This window comes from Natrix helvetica (genome assembly GCF_964273705.1).
Source record: "Natrix helvetica genome assembly, chromosome: 1".
Lineage (NCBI taxonomy): Eukaryota > Metazoa > Chordata > Lepidosauria > Squamata > Natricidae > Natrix > Natrix helvetica.
The window spans coordinates 360,373,017-360,396,544 of NC_138548.1; the positions used below are offsets into that span (position 1 = coordinate 360,373,017).

General features: G+C 47.9%; 3 protein-coding genes across 5 annotated transcripts in view; all 3 read left to right on the forward strand.

Annotated features, from left to right (window-relative positions):
- The window catches only part of LOC309382454 (uncharacterized protein), a gene marked incomplete at its 3' end in the record, with an annotated part of 71,994 nt that overhangs the window by 42,460 nt on the left and 6,006 nt on the right, over positions 1–23,528 (forward strand). The gene's annotated exons all lie outside the window — the stretch shown is intronic.
- LOC309398362 (uncharacterized protein) lies at positions 57–11,268 on the forward strand. Its single transcript, XM_081965185.1, has 2 exons — positions 57–143; positions 9,328–11,268. Exon 2 carries the CDS (start codon positions 9,412–9,414, stop codon positions 10,492–10,494), a length of 1,083 nt encoding a protein of 360 aa, XP_081821311.1. The 5' UTR covers positions 57–143; positions 9,328–9,411; the 3' UTR covers positions 10,495–11,268.
- LOC309398346 (uncharacterized protein) lies at positions 14,519–22,261 on the forward strand. 3 transcript variants are annotated; one of them, XR_014176391.1, is made up of 3 exons: positions 14,519–14,690; positions 20,069–21,358; positions 21,460–22,259. XR_014176391.1 is itself a non-coding variant. In XM_081965169.1 (2 exons), the coding sequence occupies exon 2, from the start codon at positions 20,159–20,161 to the stop codon at positions 21,239–21,241; it is 1,083 nt and encodes a 360-aa protein (XP_081821295.1). In that variant the 5' UTR covers positions 14,747–14,867; positions 20,069–20,158; the 3' UTR covers positions 21,242–22,261. The 3 variants fall into 3 exon arrangements, 1 of the variants encoding a protein (XP_081821295.1); XR_014176392.1 differs by lacking the exon at positions 14,519–14,690 and adding an exon at positions 14,747–14,867 and having other exon boundaries at positions 21,460–22,258; XM_081965169.1 differs by lacking the exon at positions 14,519–14,690 and adding an exon at positions 14,747–14,867 and having other exon boundaries at positions 20,069–22,261.

The window sequence follows — 23,528 nt, forward strand, 5'->3', positions numbered from 1 at the left end:
GTTTTGAGGGCGGGGGAAAAGAAGAGAGCCCCAAAGGCTCCTCCCATTCCCGGTTTCGTCTGAATGCTGCCTGGTTGGGGCTCTGCCAGCGGCGTTTGCAGAAGGGGCTGAGATCGACCCTGCTCACCCTCCGGGCGTTTCTGGTGCGTGGTGTGCGTGTGGGCAAGGGAGGTGCGAGGTGGGGGATCGAGCCCTTGGGATCCCCACTTAATGGGGGGGGGGGAAACACCCGCTGGTGGATTTCTTCCACCCGCCTTGTGCATTTGGGCAAAGGGAAGCTGCAGAGGATCAGGGAGGGAGGAAGAGCGCTGGGAAGCCCCCCCCCATCCAAAAAAAGATCCGAGAACTTACTGCAGATAAAATATTGGGTGAGACGGGGTCGCCTTTGCAGAACAAGCAAGAGGGTCCGTGGTCTCCCCTTCCCCATGCCGTGGTAGTGGGGAGCAGCTTAGTCCTCCCTCCCTCTCCGTCGATCTGGCTTTCAGTTTGATTGCTGCCTCCCCCCTCCCCCCCCCCTTTGCAAAGCCGAGAGAAAGACGCTGGAAACAACATGGAGGCTGATTGGAAAGAAAGTTTATTGAAGAGAACCGGACACAAAGACAGCGTGTAATTCTGGGTCATCTGAACAACTAGCTAGATGAGTGCCAGGATTTTTTATGCAGGTCCTGAAATGCTGCACGGGGGCGGAGGCTGTGCAATGGAAGGTCTTTGTGTTCCGAAAGGGTGTTGGGCCATTCCTATTGTGGCTAAGGGCTTTCTTCTAATGCTGGATCTTGGGTGAGGGGCTGCTGTGATAATCCCACCATTCCGCTTCTGTTAGCTTGCAAGCACCCTGGAAAATATTCCTGCCTTGAATGGATTTCTGCTTTGCGGGTATTTGCTTTGCATATGAATAGAGCCATTCTGGACAGTTGGCTGCTGCTGCTTTCCATAAGCTCTTTAATCTCCTTAAAGGCTGAATTCTGAAGAAAAAGTTCTGTCTTTAAGAGCATTTTTCCCCATTTCTCCTTTAGGGAAATATAATCTGCCTTTTTAAATATTTCCCAAAACATTTCATCCTGGGGGGTGGAGGTGGGGGCTTCCCACACAGGTGTGGAAAGACTTTATTGGGTCCTTTCCTTTCAAAAAGTGGCAAAGCCGCCTTTAGTTTTTCTTACCTCCCGTGTATTTTAGCTGGGTAGCTTTCCTGTCCTGCTCCTCATGAGTTCTAGGTGGGGAGGGGGGGGGGAATCCATAAAAGCAGAAGTTCATTAAGCCAAAACAATCCTTCTCATAATATCTTTTTTTCCCCTTACACTTAATTAATTACCCTCTGTTAGGTAAGCTCCCCGTTAGGAGGGCGAGTGTGCTGAGAAGTGTAATGAGAGGGGTGTGAAAGAACACGCACAAACCAGCATACAGAGACATCAAATAGTAAAAATAATAGTATTTTACTTATGTAGAAAATAGAGGTATTCAGAGTTCAATTTACACATGGTTGTCAGTCAGTCAGTTATCGATGTTCTCAGTTAAGGATTGATCCATCGAACACAGTCCAGTATCATATAATCAGTTCAGCACACAAAGTCGCTAACAGTAGCAAAACTCACAGTAACTCGCTATGCGTCTCAAGCGGTATCCACCTATAAGCATCTAACAAAACAGCTGTCATTCTGGCTCCATCTTATGGCTGCTTGAGGTAACAGCAACCAATCACATTACAGCAGTACTTAAGGAAACAGTGCTACCATCATAGTTTATATATTGCTGACCCAACCGTTAGCTTACATTCCTAACACCCTCCCCAATTGTAAACCTGCAAGGTAGAGGGGCTGAATCTGGCCCAAGTAGCACAGTTTCTGTAGCTGAAGGTGTTGTTAGAAGAAATGTCCCTCTGAGTTCAGTTCACAGTGAGCAGGAAGCAGTCGTAGCTTCCGGATCACGTTGCAACCGGCGTCCTCTGCATGATTACATGTGCATGCATCTTACCTGCCAGCGACGCCTCCGTGGTGCTCCAGCTGCTCAGCGGAGCGTTGCGCAGGCACTGTGCGTGCCATGTGCGGAAGCCCTGAAGGCTTTAAACGACAGGTAAGGAGCTTGGGCAGGCAGGTGGGCCCTCCGGAGCATAGTACTGAAATGATACCCGGTGCTCTGGGCAGGCTCCGGTACACTCATACCGGGGAGTACCGCCTGCAACCCACCACTGGCAGAAAGATACTGGAAACAGGTGGCAGCGTGGAAAGATGGTTTAATGGTGAACAGGACCATACGTTTGGTGGATTTTGTGAGGGCATTTGCTTATGAATAGACCTAGCTATCTCTTTATCTCTTAAGTGCTGACATCTGTGGGCTGTTGAGGAGGGTGGGGGCTTTTAAGAGTCAATCTGCTTCCTGCCTCAAATAAACATCTTTCTCCATAGCGCTGCTTGGAGAGTCCAAGGATGGGTTAACACAGCCTGTTTGCCCATGGACTGAGTAGATTTTTCCCCTCTGGCCACGCCTCCTTTGCCTCTTCTGGCCCAGTTTTAAAAAACTCAGTCCGCCCGATAGGACGAGTTTTGGGGAACACTCAGCTTTGAGCAAATAGGCTGGGTTCTCCAATAGTAATTTTAGAGTATTTTATGTGTTGATATTTAGTTGTTATTAGGATTTTTTCCCAGGTTTTATTATTTTGACTTTTTATTTTCATTTTTTTCTATTTTTTACCAAGAAGAGGATTTACTAAAGTAAGGCTGAGGCAACGATCGGTTCCACAGCTGCTTAGTCGCAGCTGGGGGAACAAGCGAGGCCGCTTGTCCGGCGTCTGCTGGCGAGCGCAGGGAAGGACGGCAATCCCCGTGTTTCCCTGGTCGTTTTGGAGGAGAGGCTTTTAAAAAAAGCCCTTGCTTCTCCAAACGGCGTCTTTTGCCGATCGGGAGAGCGGCGGCCATTTTGAAAAGCGCTGCTTTGGCGTGCTTTTCGGCTGCAGCCAATGGGAAGCGCCTGGCCCTTAAGTGAGGCTTTTGGCGCGCAGAAGAACCGGCGGCCATTTTTTTTGAGACTTTTTTACCGTCCGGAAGCAGCAGCAAGCAGCAGAGCCTCTCCGCCTCAAGCAGACAGCCGCAGAGGATTGCGAGGGCTTGCCTGGGTCTCCAGCAAGCCTGAAGTTCCCCAGCCAACTAAGGGGAAGCGGCAAGGAGTGTCCTGGTGCCTGATCCAGCCTCCCAACTGAATCTGCAGACGCTTCTGGAGCCGTCGGGCCAGCGTCCACTGCCCTTCCCACAGTAGCGACCTCTTCGACTCAAGATCAACCAAGGATGGCTGATGAAGGTTTGGAGCGAAGGGAGGAGCTGGCAGGGCCATCTGCAAAGCGCAGTAGGCCAGATCCCTCAGGCCAGGGGAGAAAGGGAAACAAGGGCGCTGGGGGGAAAGCTTCCCACTCTTCAGCTGGGAGCAAGGCCCCCAAAATTCAAGGGGACAAGGGGCAGGACTCCCTAAAGGACAAGTCTGCTAGGCCCCAGGTTCCCTCTGCACCCTTACCAAGTGAGGCTGGGCCAGTTCCTTCCCCACCCATCCAGAGGGAGATAGAGCAGGGGGAGGAAATGGGGGATAGATCTCCATCCTTCTGTGATAGGGATTCCATGTCAGGATCCCCTGCAGCCTCTCTGGGTTACCCAGGTTCTCCTAGCTCTTCAGTCAGGGAGGATATCCCCTCCTTTCAATGCTGTTTTCATGCAGAGGATCAGAGAGATCCTCCTAGGGGTGCCAGGGGACAGGCCTATGACCAATCCAGGCCTGTAGAGGACAAGGGCCCAGCTATGTCAGCAGAAATGAGGGATCTCATCACGCAGGCTATTTCCCAGGGTGTGGTAGAAGCCATGAGGCTACAGGAAGGCAGGGGTGGCAAGGCCTCTAGGCCTGCTCGCCCCCTGGGGGAAAAGAGGACCAGAGTACTCGATTCCCCGGGCACTTCTATCACCACAGAGGTGTCTACGTGGGAGGAGGAGACTGCTGAGGACTTTGCTCTCTCGGAGGATGAGGATATGCCTCCAGACAAGCCCTCCTTCACTGGTCTCTTTAAGCCATCCTTATTCAAGTCCATCTTACACAAGGCCAGAGCCTCTACTGAGCTTGGTGCCAAACCTAAGGACAAGGAAGTCCCCTCTACTTCCCAGGACCTCATGGCAGGGCTGTTCAGCGAAACAACCCCTGACCCAGAACTGATACCAGTCCCTGACATGTTCATGGAGGTTATCCAGCGCCAATGGGCACAGCCAGGTACCCTGGCCAACCCCAGTGGCGCAGACAAATCACTGTATCCCTTAGAACCTAGGCTGGAGGATGTATTGAAGCCTCCAGAAGTGGATGCCCCTGTGGTCTCTCTGACCTCTAATTCTAATCTCCCGGCCGAGTTATTAGAAGGGTTAAAGGCAGAGGATAAGAGGGCAGAAAAGGCTTGTCTCAAAACGCACCAGGCGGCTGCCTGGGCGATCAAAACCTCCACTTCTGCCTCGTTCTTTACGAGGGCATCCCTATTATGGCTGCGCCAACTCAGATCTCAGCCACCATCTGAAGCATCTCGTTGGCGACATGATCTTAACAAGATCATTACGGCTGTGGAATATGCCTCTGATGCATCCCTGCATGCAGCGAAATTCGCCTCCAGGGCACTAGCGTCCAACATCACTTCTCGCCGCCTGCTTTGGCTTCGGCACTGGCAGGCGGACATGAAGGCTAAGTGGAAGCTGGCTTCAGCTCCATTCAAGGGAGAGAACCTCTTTGGGGATTCCCTAGAGAAATTCCTAATTGAGACAAAGGATAAGAGGAAGGTCCTTCCTTCCACCTTCAGGAAGCATGACAGGAAAGGTCAGGGCTCGTTCAGGAAACAGGCCTTTCGGGCACAGGAAGGTGCCCAGGCCTCCTCCTCTTCATATTCCTCCCAAAGACAGTTTAACCAGTCCTCTGACAGGTCCCAGGAACGAAACAACTTTTCTTCCAGGGGCAGACAATCCAATCAGGGGTCCTTTCGGAAGCCCTTTCGTGGGGGATCCCACAACCGTCAGTTTAGACGTGGGAAGTGACCGTCTGGGGTCTCCTCCCATCGGGGGCCGCCTGCAATTCTATGCAGACCGTTGGGAGGAAACAACCTCGGAGAAGTGGGTCTTAAATACCATCAGGAGGGGTCTAACCTTGGAGTTTCTATCCTCTCCTCCGCGGACCTTTGTTCGCTGCCCACTATCCAAGAACCCTGTAAAGAGGGCTCTCATGCAGGCAGAGATAGATCATCTTCTGCAGATCAACGCAATAGAGGCAGTTCCTCCAGAACAGGAAGGGAGGGGGTTCTATTCCATTCTCTTCCTGGTCCCCAAGAATTCAGGGGGGTGGAGGGCCATTTTAGATCTGAAGCGCCTGAACAGACATCTGGCCTACAAGCGCTTCAAAATGCAGTCTCTTCAGTCGATCCTAAGCTGCATGCGACAAGGGGATCTGCTCACCTCCATCGATCTCAAGGAGGCGTACCTGCATGTGCCCATCCATCCTGCTCACAGGAAGTTCCTGCGCTTGTGTTACAACGGAAAGCACTTCCAATACAGGGCGCTTCCGTTCGGACTTTCTTCTGCACCCAGAACGTTCACGAAGCTTCTTGCAGCTGTGGCGGCCCACCTGCGCAAGCTTCCAGTCCGCCTGGAGTGCTATCTGGACGACATCATCATCCACTCAAGGACTCAGCAGCAAGCGGTGAGAGATGTAAACGTCACAGTTCACACCTTACAGGACCACGGTTTTTCCGTAAACATGGAAAAAAGCAACCTGACTCCTGCCACACACATACAACACCTGGGCGCCATAATAGACTCAGTATCTTGCCAGGTGTCCCTGTCTCCGGAAAGAATCCGCAACCTCAGGAGCAGGATCCGGTCGTGTCGCAGGAACAGGTCCTGGCAGGTAGTGCAGCTATCCCAACTGTTAGGGATCATGATTTCTTGCCTCAACATAGTTCCCTGGGCACGTCTTCATGCAAGGGAACTGCAATGGTTCTTGCTTCCAATGCAAAGAGCAAAGATCAGCAACTCCACCAGGAAAGTTCGCATCCCACCAAGAGTGACTCGGTCTCTGAGTTGGTGGCAGTCTCGAGCAGTGGAGAAGGGCTGCCTATTCAGAGAACCCGACAGGATCGTGGTAACGACCGACGCCAGTCTCTACGGTTGGGGGGCGCATTGCCAAGGTCAGCTGGCGCAAGGCAGGTGGTCCAGCGCGGAGGCAGCCCGGAGCATCAATTGGCTAGAACTCAGGGCAGCCCGGCTTGCGCTGAGGAGATTTGCAGAACAGCTGAAGGGGCACCACGTTCTGCTACTGACCGACAATGTGGCCACAAAGGCTCACGTGAACCGACAAGGAGGGACCCACTCCAAAAGACTCATGTCAGAGGCGGAGGCCATAGGACGATGGGCAGAGATCCACTTAGCGTCGCTGAGGGCGGATCACATCTCCGGAACCAGCAATGTAAGTGCGGATTGGTTGAGCCGTCAGACCATCGACAACTCGGAGTGGCAACTTCATCCGGACCTGTTCGCACAGGTGGTAAGGAGGTTTGGTCTCCCACAGGTCGACCTGTTTGCCTTGGCGGCAAACACACAGCTCCAGCGGTTCTTCTCCCGCTACAAGTCAGCACAAGCGGAGGGGACGGATGCCCTGAGGTCCAGCTGGCCTCCAGGGCTTCTATACGCGTTTCCGCCCCTCCCTCTGATCCCGCAGGTGATCTACAAGCTGCTGAAGGAGGGGGCGGAGCTCATTCTGGTGGCTCCACATTGGCCCAGGAGATCCTGGTTCGCGGACCTGGTCGATCTGTCTGTGGAGCAACCGTGGAAAATTCCTCCAGACCAGGTATCCGTGCGTCAAGGGGCCATCAACCATCCAGAGCCCCAATGGTTGCAGTTAGCCGTCTGGCACTTGAGGGGCAGCTCCTGAAGGACCAGAGCCTCTCAGACAACGTCATTAAAACCATCCAAGCTTCCAGACGTCCGGCCACTACTTGCATTTATGACGCGACTTGGGCTGCCTTTTCTTCCTGGTGCAGCAAACGGGACATTGACAGTGTAGAAGCGTCCATCCCTCAGTTATTGGACTTCCTACAAGAGGGCTTGGACAAAGGACTGGCACCAGCCACTCTCAGGCGCCAGGTTGCTGCATTATCCACCATCTTAGCCAGACACCAACTTCAATCCCTGAGTCACCATCCTCAGGTCAAGAGCTTCTTGAAGGGGGCCTACAACATCCGACCCCAGGTGGTGCACAGGTACCCGACCTGGAACCTACCCTTTGTCCTGCAGGCATTGACAGCGGCTCCCTTCGAACCTTTGAGGAAGGTATCTCTTCGACATCTGACTCTTAAGACCGCCTTCCTCATAGCCATTACTTCAGCCAGAAGGGTATCTGAGATTGCGGCCTTCTCGGCCAAGGAAGAGCTGTGCATCATCCACCCAGACAGGGTCATCCTACGGTTAGACCCCGCCTTCATGCCGAAGGTGAATTCTCATTTTCACAGGTCTCAGGAGGTTATCCTCCCGAATTTCTGTCCCAGCCCTCAACACTCCAAGGAGCGCAGGTGGCACAAATTGGACGTGCGAAGGGCAGTCCGCATTTACCTGAAACGAACTAAGGACATCAGGCACTCCGAGGCCTTCTTTGTGTCTTTTCAACCAGGCTCGCTGGGTCGCAAGGTGTCATCTTCAACCATAGGTCGGTGGCTGCGAGCTTGCATTAAGATGACATATGACCTTCAGGGCAAGCCGGTTCCACCTCGTGTAACGGCACATTCCACCAGAAGTGCGGCCACGACCGCGGCCTGGGCGACTCAAGCATCTATTCTGGACATTTGCAGAGCGGCCACGTGGGCGTCTCCCACGGCTTTCATTAGAAACTACAAGATCGATTCCTTTGCCTCTGCCGAAGCCTCTTTTGGCCGTAGAGTATTACAGAAGGTTATTGAGGCTCCGGACAATGTCACTTCTTCCCGCCCTGGGACACAATAGCTTGGGCATGTCCCATCCTTGGACTCTCCAAGCAGCGCTATGGAGAATGACCGTTGTCTTACCTGAACGGTCGTTCTCATGGCGCTGCGGAGAGTACAAGACCCACCCAGGGTGATTGTTTAGCTCCGAGATTGTATCTTTACACAGGTGTGAGCTGAGGACATCTTCGTCGGACAAGACCTCGTTTTTAAAACTGAGCCAGAAGAGGCAAAGGAGGCGTGGCCAGAGGGGAAAAATCTACTCAGTCCATGGGCAAACAGGCTGTGTTAACCCATCCTTGTACTCTCCGCAGCGCCATGAGAACGACCGTTCAGGTAAGACAACGGTCATTCTCCATTTCTCATCCAGGGAAATATAATATTTGGTCTTTTTAATATTTCTCAAAATATTTCAATTTTAGAAGAGAGGGGTAGGTGCTAACTTTCTCTCTCTCTCCCTTCTCTCTCTCCTTTCTTTCTCCCTCTCTCCCTTTGAATTTGTATTTATTTCCTCTCCCCCCTCCAACAGGAAATGTGTCACAAGGAGCCCAGGATTAATTAGTCATGATGGGTTGGAGTTCCTAATTGCATAACTCAGAAAAAGCAAGAAAAGGGGAGAAGAAATGGGTTGACTGCACTTACCTCAACTCTCTTTCCTCCTCTTTTGCTGTGCTTTGTTTAGCAAAGTGGTCATTATGTGAGATATCACATGATGGCTTTGCTCAAGAATTATAATTCTGCACTCACTGTTACAGATAAGTGATTTCATTGGTTATTATGTGCACATAGTCCCAGGTAAGAAGCATGGGTTTGGGTGGGTGGGTGGCAGGGGAGGCCATTGGAGTCCCAGCATTGGAAACGTTTGACTTGAGGAGGTGTTGGAAAAGCTTAGAGATGCTTTGGTCCATGTCCATGGGAGAATGGCGCAAGTCTGCAAAGGACTCCAGTCTCGGAAATTAAGGCTGCATTTCTCAGCGGCAACGGTGACACTGGGCTGAAGTCTAGGCCTGGTCTCATTGGCACTGGCTGAAAATGCAGAAGGCCCCAATCCTCCACTTAAGGCACTGCCCTGGCATTTCTGCCCCATTGTAGGGCCCAACTTGGGTGACTGAGGCTTCTGGGGGCAGCTGCATCTTTGTACTTCACTGAAGCTCTTTTAATTCATGCATGGTATGCGATGGACATCCAGGGTCTCTCCCCCCCCCCTTTTCAGGCACCTCTCCATTTCTTCCAACCTGGGCCACCCCCGGTTGGATTCTGACTCCTTACTGATCCCTTCCAAGTCTCAGATATTGTGAATCTCTACCTTTCTCAAAAGGAAATATTATTCTGCATTTCTTTGTTTTTTTTTCTAACAGAGCGTAAAAGATTGTGACCAAAGATTTACCTGCAAGAAAACTAGAAAATAGAAATTCAGCCCAAAGTAGCCGCCGCCAGAAGGGATGGAGCCTGGGAAACTCTTGGATCCCCCATCAGACACAAGCAGCACTTCGAAAAAGCTTGGGAGACTCCATGAATGCTCAGAGTGCGGGAAATCCTTTGCTGGCCGGTCACTGCTTTTGACCCACAGGAAGGTCCATGCGGGAAGCGGATCCAGTCAAGATCTAGAGTGTGAGAAATCCTCCCCTGGAAAAAACTCCAAAGAGGTCAGGAGCCCCCCAACACTAAAACCCTATAAATGTGATGAATGTGACTTAAGTTTTGGTCGATCGTCATACCTTCTTACACATCAGAAAATCCACACGGGAGAGAAACCTTATCAATGTCTGGAATGTGGGACATTTTTCCGTGAAAAAGCCACTCTCATAAAACACGAGAGGACTCACACAGGAGAGAAACCTTTCAGCTGTGGACAGTGTGGGAAGAGCTTTTCCCAGAAGATAAATCTTTGTGTCCATGAGCAGATTCATGCAGGAATCAAACCTCACAAATGCTTGGAGTGTGGGAAATGTTTCACCCAGATCTCATCTCTTCGAAGTCATGAGAAAACACACAGAGGGGAGAAAAACGAAAAGTGCCTCGAATGCGGGAAATGTTTTATCCTGAAATCAAACCTGCTGCAACATCAGAGACTCCACACTGGAATAAGACCCTATGAATGCACAGAATGTGAGAAACGATTTCTAACTTCTTCTGATCTTCGGAAACACCAGATAGGGCACAAAGGCGATAAACCATATAAATGTGGGGAATGTGGGAAAGGTTTCCTTGAACGAAGGAAGCTTGAGAGTCACGAGAGAATCCATACAGGGGAGAAGCCATTCAAATGTGGGGAGTGTGGGATGTGCTTTTCGGATAAATACAACCTTGCCAGGCATCAGAGGGTCCACACAGGAGAGAAGCCATACAGATGCGGAGAATGTGGAAAATGTTTTGCTCAAAAGGGATACCTTTCAGTACATTATAAAACCCACACAGGGGAGAAGCCCTTTCAGTGCAATGAATGTGGACAATTTTATCGTAGCATAACAACCCTTAAAAAACATGCAAAACTGCACATGGGGACCAAAATTTCCAATGTTTAGACTGTGGGAGAACATTTGCTGATTCATCTTCCCTTAGAAGTCCAGGGAAGTATGGATAACCAAATACATACAGGAGAGAAGTCCTAGTCACATAACCTTAAATTTAAGTACACTTTACAAGAACATCCCCCTATGACTGAAGAGAAAAGTTTTCAATCAGTGTGTGCTATCAAAAAAATCAAATCTTTTTTTGTTAACCTTTCATTTTTGTTTTCATTTTTCAATATAAAGTTTATTATTTCAGGAAATGTATAATAGCTTCCAATTTTATTACTATTGTTTTGTAATTATTTTGTTTAGTTGTTATGAGGGGGCTTTAAGCTAATTGGAAAGGGGGGTTATATAATGTTGTTAGCTATTTTTTTCCATTAGAACTGGATCTTTGTTGATCAATAGGAGAGCTGAAGATTTAAAGATAAGTTTGTGAAAAATAGGATCAGATACTTAGCGAAGATGCCCGAAGATGTTTGTAATTGGAGGGACAATGGTAAATCAGACACTCAGGATTAATTGGAGCGCAGGTTACTTAGCACATATATTGCAGGTTGTTGGATGTCTTAACTTTGAATTATGTAATATTCAGATTAGTGTGAATTGTAAATGGATATCAGGTTGCCTATGTGACCCAAAATTCAATTAATGTCAGGTTACAAGGTATGCAATTAAGGTAATTATATGTACAGTTGTTTTATCTATTCATATAAATTGTTTTAAGCATATTCTGGTTCTTCTTTACTGTGATATTTCATTATGATTCATACATTACATTAAATATTTTTCTTGCCCGTTTCCAGCAATCCGGAAACAATTAGCAATAAACGTAATTCTGTAACCCATGATCCTCTTCCCTATGGTGTTCTTTGAACAGAACACAATAAAATAGAAATAGAATAAAAAAGAAAATATGGAATATAAAGTATATCAAGAATAGAGTAGAATAGAAAGAATAGAAGTGAACTTTGAACTTAAAACAAGCAGGAAAGGAAGAGGACTGATGCCTCATAACTTTCCCCATTCTTGTTCTGTGGATGGCCTTTGTACTACAACTGCCATCACACCCTGCCTTCACGTGTTTGGGGCCCCCTATCAAGCCAGTTTCTTTGGGGTAGTGGTGAAGTGCTTAGAAAACTGAGGGATAATGTCCCTGTAGGGATGTTAATTGTCCTGGTGGTAGCATTCCTGTAACTGGCCTTGTGAATTTCCCTGTTTCCTGGGTTGTCATAGAGACCATTGGCCACCTAAAGATATCTGAACTCCAACTCCCAGAATGCTCCTTGCTGGCTGAGTTGAAGTTCACATCTTAAAAAGTTGGTAAGGTTGAGACACAGTGCCTAGCCTAGGACTCACCTGATTAATTCAAGCCCCAAATCTGGTTACAACTTCCACAAACCAGGTGCCTTTGTCCAGCCTTAACGTGTATGTGTGTGTGTGTGAGAGAGAGAGTTACAGACCTGGTGCGAATCCTGATTAATCATATACCATATTGCATTAAATTGCCCCATATTATGACTTTTCTTCCCACTCTGGTTAAGTGAACCCTTGCAATTATTGTTAGTAACACGGGTATTAAGTGAATCTGGTTTCCCCATTAACTTTGCTTGTCAGAAGGTAGCAAAAAGGGATCTCATGACCCAGAGACACTGCAGCTGTAATAAAACTAGTTGCCAAGCTTTTGAATTTCGATCATGTCATCATGGGGATACTGCAGTGGTTATAAGTGAGAAAACGGTCATAAGTCACATTTTTCAGTGCGGTTATGAAACCAACTGTTGTAAGTTGAGTTCCTGTAGAAATTGAATGGGATATTTTTGTGGATTCATTAACCTCACTAAACAAGACATGACCTAACTCCTTCCTTGTCCTGAATTGTGGTTAATTCTCTTCCCCTGTGTTCTCCATGAAGTCGCATGTCATCCCCACCCCATGACAAGATTGCAGGAATTGGCATCTCCAGAGATTCTCATAAAAAGAGAGAGAAAATCCAATGTTTTGTGTGAGAGAAAGTTTTCAGCTATAAATTGAATCTTAAACCTCAGTGGAAACAATGGAGAGAAATTCTTTCAGTGTTAATGCCAACTTTCCCCACTCGGTCATCCAGCAAAGAAAAAGACTTCTGGCCCATTGTTCAGCCAAAATAAAACTTTACTAAAGTCGAAGTGCTTACAGAAGTAGCGAAGCTGGATCCGGTATTTAATAATAATACAATAATAATACAATAGTAGAGTTGGAAGGGACCTTGGAGGTCTTCTAGTCCAACCCCCTGCCCAGGCAGGAAACCCTATACCGTTCCAGACAAATAGCTATCCAACATCTTCTTAAAGACTTCCAGTGTTGGGGCATTCACAGCTTCTGGAGGCAAGCTGTTCCACTGATTAATTGTTCTCACTGTCAGGAAATTCCTCCTCAGTTCTAAATTGCTTCTCTCCTTGATTAGTTTCCACCCATTGCTTCTTGTTCTACCCATTTTCTTGCACAACTTTCTCTTTTCCTCTGTCGTCCCCCTGCTATCAGTTGGAAGCTTGTATGTTGTTTGATTAACGGACACGCAGTTTAGAGTCGTGGTGGCGCAGTGGTTACAAGGCTGTATTGCAGGGTCACTCTGCCTATAGCCAGGAGTTTGAATGCCTGACTGGCTCAAGGTTGACTCAGCCTTCCATCCTTCCCACGTCAGTAAAATGAGGACCCAGATTGTGGGGGGAAATATGCTGACTCTGTAAACTGCTCAGAAAGGGGGCTGTAAAGAACTGTGAAGTTATATATAATTCTAAGTGCTATGGCTATCAGAGGGTCCACACCAGAGAGTGACCTGTACCAGTGTTTGGCTTGGCCACACAATTCACATTGGAGAGAAACCAATCATTAAGTTTTTTTAAAAAATCTGCATTTAATATTACCTTATTTCGATGACAACTTTCGCTTCAATTGCCAACTGTCAGGCACATTCTCTCCAGACATTAAACAAGTATGTAAAATAAATGTACAAGTCAGAGATGTCCAGAATTAAATATACGGAAGATCAACTAATGACAATAGGTGGGACCAACCCTTTTAGAATTGACAATGTAGATATCACAGCAGTGAACAGCTCCTGCCTTTTAGGATCAACTGTCAACAGTAAAGGAAGAAATAAGCACCAGTTCAGCACTTGGTAGAGCAGCCATAAAGGCCTTTGAAAACATATTTTAATGCCATGATGGGTCTCTTAGTACAATAATTGGAATTGTGTAAGCCATGACAGCGTTCGGTGTGCCTTCGGCATTTAGTCATGCCAGCCACATGACCACGGAGATGTCTTAGGACAGCATTGGCTCTTTGGCTTAGAAATAGGGATGAGTACCGCCCCCTAGAGTCAGGAACGACGAGCACGTGCATGGGGCAAACATTTACCTTTAAGCGATGATCATATTGTTTTTACTGTGGTCTGTACACCGCCCCGAGTCCCTTTGGGGAGAGGGGGCGGTCTATAAATTTAATAAAATAAAATTAATCTCTATGATCAATGAACAAAACAGAATAGAACGTAAAAATGAAATATAAAGTATAGAAAAGAAAATGGAATAGATGAAGCAAAGATTAGAGAGAAAAGTGAAATAGTGGAATAAAAATATATAAACAATGGAATGGAACAGAATAGAAGCCAAAGTTGGTATTAAACAAGGACGAGGAATGATGCCTCTGAACTTTCCCTATTCCTGTTCTGTGGATGGCCCTAGTACTACAAGTCCCATCACACCCTGCCTTCATATGTTTGGGGTACCCTTTCCAGCCAGTTTCTTTGGTGCAGTGGTGAAGTCCTTAGAAGCCTGAGGGATAATGTTCCTGTAGGGATGTTAATGGTGATATTCCTATAACTGGCCTTGTGAATTTCCCTGTTTCCCTGGGTTGCCATAGAGACCGTTGGCCACCTTAAGATAGCTGAACTTCAACTCCCAGAATGCTCCATGCTGGCTGGGGAACTCTGGGAGTTGAAGTTCATATATATCTTAAAAGTTGCAAAGATTGAGAAACGCTGCCCTAGACTAATTTCATGCATTCAACCCCTCAATCTGATTTATAGCTTCGCACAAACCAGGTGCCTCTGTCCGGCCTTAGGTCACCTGTGAGGGGGGGGGGTAATTTACAGACCCGGGGCGAATCCTTCATGCCTCTCCCTCCCCTTTTTCATCAAGCCTCTTCTTGCTCCGGTCATCGAAAGAGTTAAGTAGAGGCGATGGATTCCTAGAGAGGAAGAAAATTTGGGGTGGAGTTTGAAGGGGTGGGGGGGAAGAAGAGAGCGCCAAAGGCTCTTCCCATTCCCGGTCTGGTTGGGACTCTGCCAGCGGCGTTTGCAGAAGGGGCTGAGATCGACCCTGCTCTCCGTCCGGGCGTTTCTGGTGCGTGGTGTGCATGTAGGGAAGGGAGGTGCGGGGTTGGGGGATCGGGCTCTTGGGTGAGCACTTCACGGCGCGGGGGGCGGGGTAACACCCTCTATGCACCCGCCTTGTGCATTGCAGCAAAGCGACGCCGCAGAGAAGCAGGAAGAGCGCTGGGAAGCCCCCCCCCCCCAAGATCTTGCAAATAAAAGATTGGGTGAGGAAGGGTCCGTGGTCTCCTCTTTTCCATGCATTTGGACGAAGCGAAGCCGCAGAGCAGGGAAGCAGAGAAGCAGAGAACTGGGAAACCACCCCACCCGAAAGAGATCCCAGAAATAAAATATCGGAGGGGGCCCCTAAGCGGAAGAAACAAGGGGATTCGTGGTCCCCCCTTTTCCATGTCATTGGGGGGGGCAGCTTAGCTCTGGTTTTCCGTTTGATTGCTGCCTCCCCCTCCATTGCAGGTTTTGGAAGGAAAATCCATCTGGTTCAGTTCCAAGCCAGGAGAAAGATGGTGGAAATAAAATGGATCCAGGAGGGTGATTGAAAAGAAAGTCCATTTATTGGTGAACAGAAAACCAGGGTTTTTGTGGTTCTGGTTACAGCTGACAAAATGGAGTTGAGGGTGGGTGGGTTTGTATACCCTCTGGATTCCTGTGGAGGTCATGGCTTGCTCTCTAGGCAAAAGAGCAAATGCAAATCCTAGATCACTGATGGCTAACCTTTTCCGGACCGTGTGCCCAAAGTGCGTGTGAAGGCGTGTGCACCCAAAATGCAATGTGCGTGTGTGTCCCCCACATGCGCATCCCTGTGCATGCACGTGTGGGCCCCTCGCATGCACCCTGCCCTCCGGCGCATGTGCTGCAGAGACCTGAAGACCAGCTGGCGGGCGGGAGGTGCGCGCGCATGTGCAGCTGAGCTGAGCTGGAGCGACGGCTCGCGTAGCCACAGAGAGGGTGCTGCATGCCACCTCTGGCACGCATGCCATCGGTTCGCCATCACGGTCCTAGATGTTTGTCTGGAACTAACTTGGTCAACTTTTTTGGTTGTTGCTTATCTCAGTTTCTGTCTTGACCCAGTCTTTCTGAATGGGTTACCAAATCTGCATTTCTAAAAGCTGGCCTCCTCAGTTTCTGGTTGGGAGACAGGGAAAGGGGGGCTGGTTTCTCCCTCTCTTAAGTCTTTTTTCCATTTCTCCTTTAGGGGAAATACTTTATCCTGCCTTTTAAAAAAAATATTTCCCAAACTATTTCATTATTGGGGGGAGGGGGGGAGCACAGGGTTAAAACTTCCAGGGTTTAGTCAGTGTCTTACTAGGTGTGAATCAGATTTATTGGGTGCTTTCCTTTCAAAAAGGGGCAAAGCCGCCTTTAGTTTTCCTATCTTCCGTGTAATTTTAGCTGTTGGAGACTTTTAAAAAAATTATTGTAACCCATCCTGCTCCTCATGACTTCTGGAGGGGAAGGGGAAATGCATAAAATCAGAAGTCCATTAAGCCAAAACAATCCTTTCTAATAATATCTTTTCCCCCCCTATACTTAATTTATTACCCTCCCCAAGTGTCAAGGGGCTGGATCTGGCTCCAGTAACACAGTTTCTCTAGCTGAAGGTGTATTTGCACTTCTTTGAATTTTTCTCTCTCCCTTTCTCCCTCTCCTTGCATTCTCCCCCCCCTCCTCTCCCTCCCTCCCTCCCTCCATGCAGAAACAGGGAACTCAAGATTAATTAGTCATGATGGGTTGGAGTTCATAACTGCATAACTCGGGAAAAGCAAGAAAAGGGGATAAAAAATGGGTTGCTTATTCTAGCCAGAACTCTTTTTTGTCCTCTTTTGTTAAACAATGCCCTTTTTTTGCATTTCCTGAGAAGAACAGCAAGACTATCCAGCAAAAGATGAATTCAACAAAATTGGTTTGGTTCGCCTGATTCTTTTCCATAAGTCAGCTGAAAATATGGATTTTTGCATGTTTTTATTTACATACCTGTTTGAATTTCATCTAGACATGAAGGAAAAGAAGTAAAGTACTTGAAGAAATGGGGGAAATTACTAGTCTTTAAGCCACTTGAACTATTTTGATTTGTATTCCAAAAATGGGAAGGTGAAGGTCACATTTATTTCAGTATATGTCTGGCAATGGTAAATGCATACCTAAATTTCTTTGAATTCACTTTCCAGAAACTTGTAATAAAGAAGATTGATATTGGACATGTAAAATATTCTATTGCAATTGCTCTTAGACTCACAGAATATAGGTTAGTCTTTATGATACTTTATTTATGGCTTAGGCATGCGTTGTGAGTCAGGTGTCTAAATAGCAGGTGTCACTTAATTATTTTAGGACAGTTGAAACAAAAGAGTATCCTGTGGCTTCTCCAGTTTGGAGGGACGATCTTTCAAATTGGGGATGGTCCTGCCTCGGGCGGTGGGGGGGGGGCAGTGGTGGTGGGAGGAGGAAGCGTGTGGCCGGGAAGTTCTTGCAGCCAAAGCTATGTATGAGGTCTTCCACCCTGAGCAGAAGGTTGGACTAGAAGATCTCCAAGGTACCTAGCCTATGATTCTAAAGACTCCAAGACTAGAGAATTTGCTTAAAGTGTGTGTGTGCGTGTGCGTGTGCGTGTGTGTGAGAGAGAGAGATGTGGAATCTTGGGAGTGCATTTTGGAGAAGTCAAAAGAAATGTTAAAAGGGAAATCAGCTTGGGAGTAAATTCCAAATGAAATAGGGTCTTTAGGGTAAGGAGATATGAAGAACTTTCAACTGCACGTTTCTAACAATCTATTAAAATGAATGTCTAGACTAGAGCCGTGATGGCAAACATATGGCACGCATGCCATAGGTGGCATGTGGAGCCATTTGTTACGGCATGCGACACATTTTCCTGTCAGCTCCAGCGTGCATGCGTGCACTGTCCTGTTAACTTTGGTCTTCTTTTAAGGCCGTTTTTTGCCCTCCGGAGGCTTCAGCCTCCAGGGTGGGGCTGTTTTCATCCTCCCCAGGCTCCTAGAAAGCCTCTGGAGCCTGGGGAGGGCGAAAAACAGGTCCATCACGTGCCAAAAGCGAGGTGGTGGTGGTAGGTGCCACGCATATGCATGCACACGGGGGTCACACACATAGCGTTATGGGTGTAGGCATGCCCGCGCACAACCCCCCTGCGCTCCCCCTGCTTTTAGCATGTGATGGGAAAAAGGTTAGCCCTCACTGGTCTAGACTCTAAAGGCCGCTCTTTAACTCATTAGCCCAGAGGGAGAAAAGGAAATAGGGTCCCAATGAGGGTCTTAGCTTATTTAGCTCAGGAATAACAGAATAGAAAGGGACTTTTAGAAACGGATTTTGGAGGGGCACGGTGGCTCAATGGCTAAGACACTGAGCTTGTCGATCAGAAAAGTCTGCAGTTCGGTGGTTTGAATCCCTAGCGCCACGTAAGGGAGTGAGCTCCTGTTAACTTGTCCCAGCTTCTGCCAACCTAGCAGTTGGAAAGCATGTAAAAATGCAATTAGAAGAATAGGAGCCGATTTTTGTGGGAAGGTAACAGCGTTCCATGCGCCTCTGGCATTTAGTCATGCCGGTCACATGACCACAGAGATGTCTTCAGACAGCGCTGGCTCTTTAGCTTTGAAACGGACATGAGCACCGCCCCCCCGAGTCAGGAACGACTAGCACATATGGGCCAGGGGAACCTTTACCTTTACCTTGGAGGTCTTCTAGTCCAACCCCCTGTTCAGGCAGGAAAACTGAGGATGCCAAAATCTGAGTGGAGGGCCTGGGAAAGGTGTCAGAATAATACTTAGGACCTTGGGGAAGGGGGGAACCCTATACAATTTCATAGAAATTGCTGTTCAGTCTTTTCTTAAAAACCTCTAGTGATTGAGAACCCAGAACTTCTGGAGGCAAGAAGTTCCCCTGGTTAATTGTTCTCACTGTCAGGAAGTTTCTCCTTAGTTTTAGATTGCTTCTCTCTTTGTTCCATTTTCATCCATTGCTTCTTGGTTTGCCTTTTGCTGCTTTGGAAAATACATTCTCCTCCCCCTCCCCCTCTTCGTGGCAGTCCCTCAAAAGCCTGTTTTGTGACCTGCCTATCACATTCTGGCAAAGCATGTGAGCCATTTCCTCCTTTCAGTGGGCCATGAAAGTACATCTATAGTATGTAGATGCAGATAATAAAGCCGGGCGTGACAAGGAGTGGCTGGGAGGAGAGGGGCGGGCCCCGGGCATGTTGATGAGAGGCCGAGCGAGGCGCCCCTTGACGTGAGTGACATTGAGTTGGCCATGCCCACCCAGTTACATGACCAACCAGCCAGCCACCCCTACCAAGCCCGTCATTAGGGCAGATAAACTGGTGGTTAAATTATTTGAATTCCACCACTTCCCCGGTCCTCCAGTTAAGGTACTGCCCTGGCATTTCTGCCCCATTGTAGGGCCCAGATGTGGCAGCTGCATCTGGAGTGCAGTACTCCTAATTCATAGGTGGCTTGTGATGGACCTCCAGGGTCTCCCCCACCCCTTCATAGTTCGGGCATTATACGGACCGTATGTTTATGTTGGTTGTCTAATGTTTTGTTTGTCCTGCTTTGTTGTTTTTACATGTACTGTCTGTACACCGCCCCGAGTCCCTGCGGGGAGAGGGGGGCGGTATATAAATTTAATAAACCTCAAAACTCAAAACTTCAGGCACCCCTTCAACTCTTCTCTGGACCGCTCTTAACAACCCACAACATCACTTAACAACTACCAGAAAAAAAGGGGGGTTCGCTCACTGGAGATTTTGTCTAGAGTGTTCTAAGGTCCTGCAAAGGGGGTTGGATTGGGAGACCTTCCTGATCCCTCCCAAGTCTCAGATATTGTGAATCTCTTATCTTTCTCAAAGGACTCCAGTCTCAGAAATTAAGGCTGAATTTCTCAGTGGCAGCGGTGGCACTGGGCTGAAGTCTAAGCCTGGTTTCATTGGCACTGGCTGAAAAAAGCTGAAGGCCCCAACCCTCCACTTAAGGCACTGCCATGCCATTTCTGCCCCATTGCAGGGTTAACAATTACTATAAACAATGGGTTTCCCCCCTAGTGATGTGGAAGCTCACTCACTGGATAATTTGTCTAGGGTGGTCTGAGGTCCTGCAAAGGGGTTTGGATTGGGAAACCTTCCTCATCCCTCCCAAGTCTCAGATATTGTGAAGCTCTTATCTTTCTCAAAAGGAAATATGATTCTGCATTTCTTTTTTTTTCTAACAGAGGGTAAAAGATTGTGACCAAAGATTTACCTGCAAGAAAACTCTCAGCAGAAAATAGAAATTCAGCCCAAGGCAGCAGCCGCCAGAAGGGATGGAGCCTGGGAAACTCTTGGATCCCCCATCAGACACAAGCAGCACTTCGAAAAACCACAAAAAAACACATGAATGTTCAGATTGTGGGAAATCCTTTACTCTCAGGTCCCTCCTTTTGACCCACAGGAAGGTCCATGAGGGAAGTGGATCCAGTCAAGGTCTGGAGGGCAAGAAATCCTTTTCTGGAGAAAACTGCAAAGATCTTGGAGGCCCCCCAACACTAAACCCCTATAAATGTGAAGAATATGAATTATGCCTTAGTCAAAATTCACACCTTCTTACACATCAGAAAACCCACACTGGAGAGACACCTTATCAATGTCTGGAATGTGGGAAGTTTTTCCGTGAAAAAGGCACTCTCAGAAAGCACGAGAGGATTCACACAGGGGAGAAACCTTACAAGTGTTGGGAATGTGGGAAGAGCTTTTCTCAGAATTCAGGTCTTTGGCAGCATGAGCAGATCCATGCAGGAATCAAACCTTACAAATGCTTGGAGTGTGGAAAATGTTTCACCCATAGTTCATCTCTTCGGAGTCATGAGAAAACACACACAGGGGAGAAAAATGAAAAGTGCCTCGAATGCGGGAAATGTTTTACTTTGAAATCAAACCTGCTGAAACACCAGAGACTCCACACCGGAATAAGACCCTATGAATGCTCAGAATGTGAGAAACGATTTCTAACTTCTTCTGATCTTCTGACACACCAAATGGGGCACAAAGACGAGAAACCATATAAATGTGGGGAATGTGGGAAAGGTTTCCTGGAACTAAGGAAGCTTCAGAGTCACGAGAGAACCCATACAGGGGAGAAACCATTCAAATGTGGGGAGTGTGGGATGTGCTTTTCCTTAAAATACAATCTTGTCAGGCATCAGAGCGTCCACACAGGAGAGAAGCCATACAGATGCGGAGAATGTGGGAAATGTTTTGCTCAAAAGGGATACCTTTGGATTCATTACAAAACCCACACAGAGGAGAAGCCCTTTCAGTGCAACAAGTGTGGACAATTTTATCGTAGCATAACCACCCTTAAAAAACATGCAAAGCTTCACACGGGGAACCAAATTTCCAATGTTTAAAGTATGGGAGAACATTTGCTGATTCATCTTCCCTTAGAAGGCACAGCCAAATCCATACAGGGGAGAAGCCCTAGTCACATAACCTTAAATTTAAGCAAAATTTTCAAGAAGAACCTGGTTGTTATGGGGGGGATTTCCGCTAAATGGAAAGGGGGATTATATACTTACTGTCAGCATTACAAATATCATGCAGAATTAAATCAAAGTCCAAGGCAAAGTTATCCTTAAAACTCCAATTTAATAAGACAGACATGTTGGCATTGTGCTATGGAATCCCAAATCTGATTTGCTTCCTGGGATTCCACCCAGTTGAAAGTTCATGAACTTATCCCCACACCCATAATCCATCACATGGTCCAATCTTCATCTTCCACGCTGGCATCTACACCCCTCTGCTTCCGGTCAGGTGTGGAGACAAAAGATGACCTTGAGCTTCTATAAAAGAATGACAACCATACATTCCACAATTCTACTCCTTTTTATTCCCCCCTCCCAATTACTACACTAATGAAACAGCATAAGAAATTAATAGAAAGTGTGGCAGGCCAAAGATCCTAAAAGAAACATAACTACAGGCCTGACACGTTATTAGCTATTTTTGTCCATTGGATCTGGATTATTGTTGATCAGTAAGAGAGCTGAAGATTTAAAACTAGACACAAAAATTGTTTTTTCCCCGAATGCCTTTACTGCTGAACAAATAATTCCCTCAACATTGTCAAACTATTTACTAAGTTTGCACTACTATTAATCTTCTCATTGTTCCTATTGCCCTTTTCCTCCGACTTATGACTGTAATTTTTTTGCTTGTGTCCTTATGATTTATATTGTTTCCTAATATTATTCAATTGCTTATTTGTACCCTATGACTATCACTAAGTATTGTACCTTATGATTCTTGACTAATGTATCTTTTATGTATACTGAGAGCATATGCACCAAGACAAATTCCTTATGTGTCCAATCACACTTGGCCAATAAAGAATTCTATTCCTATTCTATTCTATTCTATTTTATTCAGAATTCTATTCGCAGGTTGTGAGCACTGTTCCCTCTAAGATGCGCGGCTGCGCGGCCGCGCAGGTGGCAAGAAAACACCGTGCAGCAGTTTCCAACTGCCGCGCAGTGATTTCTACTGTCACAGGCGCCGGAGGCTGGGGAGGTCCTTTGCAGGGAGCTAGAACTGGCCACCCGCAAAGGACCTCCCCGGACTTGTTTTGATGAGCGCGGGGTGACTGAGTTCAGGAAAACAAGCCCGGGGAGGTCCTTTGTGGGCGGCCAATCCTAGCTGCTTGCGCCCGGCCCTGCGGCTAAAGTAAACCCCCAAAGCCCCTGCCGCTACCGGAATATCTGCTGCCGCCACCTCCTCCTCTAACAGCACCACATTTGCTGCCCAACGCTGCGGCCAAGGTGAAAAGCCGCCAAAGCTCCCGCCGGCGCCCCCACCTGTGGCAGCGATGCCTCCCCCTCCGTTCAGAGCACCTGAGCTGAGCCCCGCGTTACCCCTGCCCCCTCCTCCTCTGCTGTGCTTTTGAGGAGCCATGAGGCCGCAGGAGCCAGTAGGAAGGCGGCGCAGGGGGGTGGGAGCAGGGGGGAAAAGGCCTCATGGCTTCTCAAAAGCACGGCGGAGAAGGAGAAGGCAGCAGGGGTAACGCGGTGCCCAGCTCAGGTGCTCCGAGTGGAGGGGGACGCGCCGCCGCTGCTGCCACGGGCAGGGGCGCCAGCGGAAGGTTTGGTGGCTTCACTCCAAATGTGGTGGTGCTGTTGGAGGAGGAGGAGGAGGAGGAGGCAGCTGCTATTCTGGTGGCGGCAGGGGCTCGTTGGCATCTTCAGCAGCCCTGCCCCCTGTGAAAAAAACCGAAGATGGAGCAGATCCACGCAGATGACGTCGCCGAAACATGACTGGAGGAGGAATTCTGGGAGTTGAAGTCCACAAGTCTTCAAGCTGTCAGGTTTGAAGACCCCTGGGTTGTTTTTTTTTTTTCTAAAGGGTTAGTGGTGCCAGGATCTTGCAACTTGACAGCTTTAAGACTTACATGCTTCAATGCCAGAGTTCCTGAGCCAACATGACTGGAGGAGGAGTTCTGGGAGTTGAAGTCCACAAGTCTTCAAGCTGTCAGGTTTGAAGACGCCTTGGGGTTTTTTTCCCTAAAGGGTTAGAGATGCAAGGATCTTGTAACTTGACAGCTTTAAGACTTGCGTGCTTCAAATGCCAGAGTTTCTGACCCAACATTTTGGTTGCTAAGCAGGAGCATTGTTAAGTGATACTATATAACACTTTTAATTA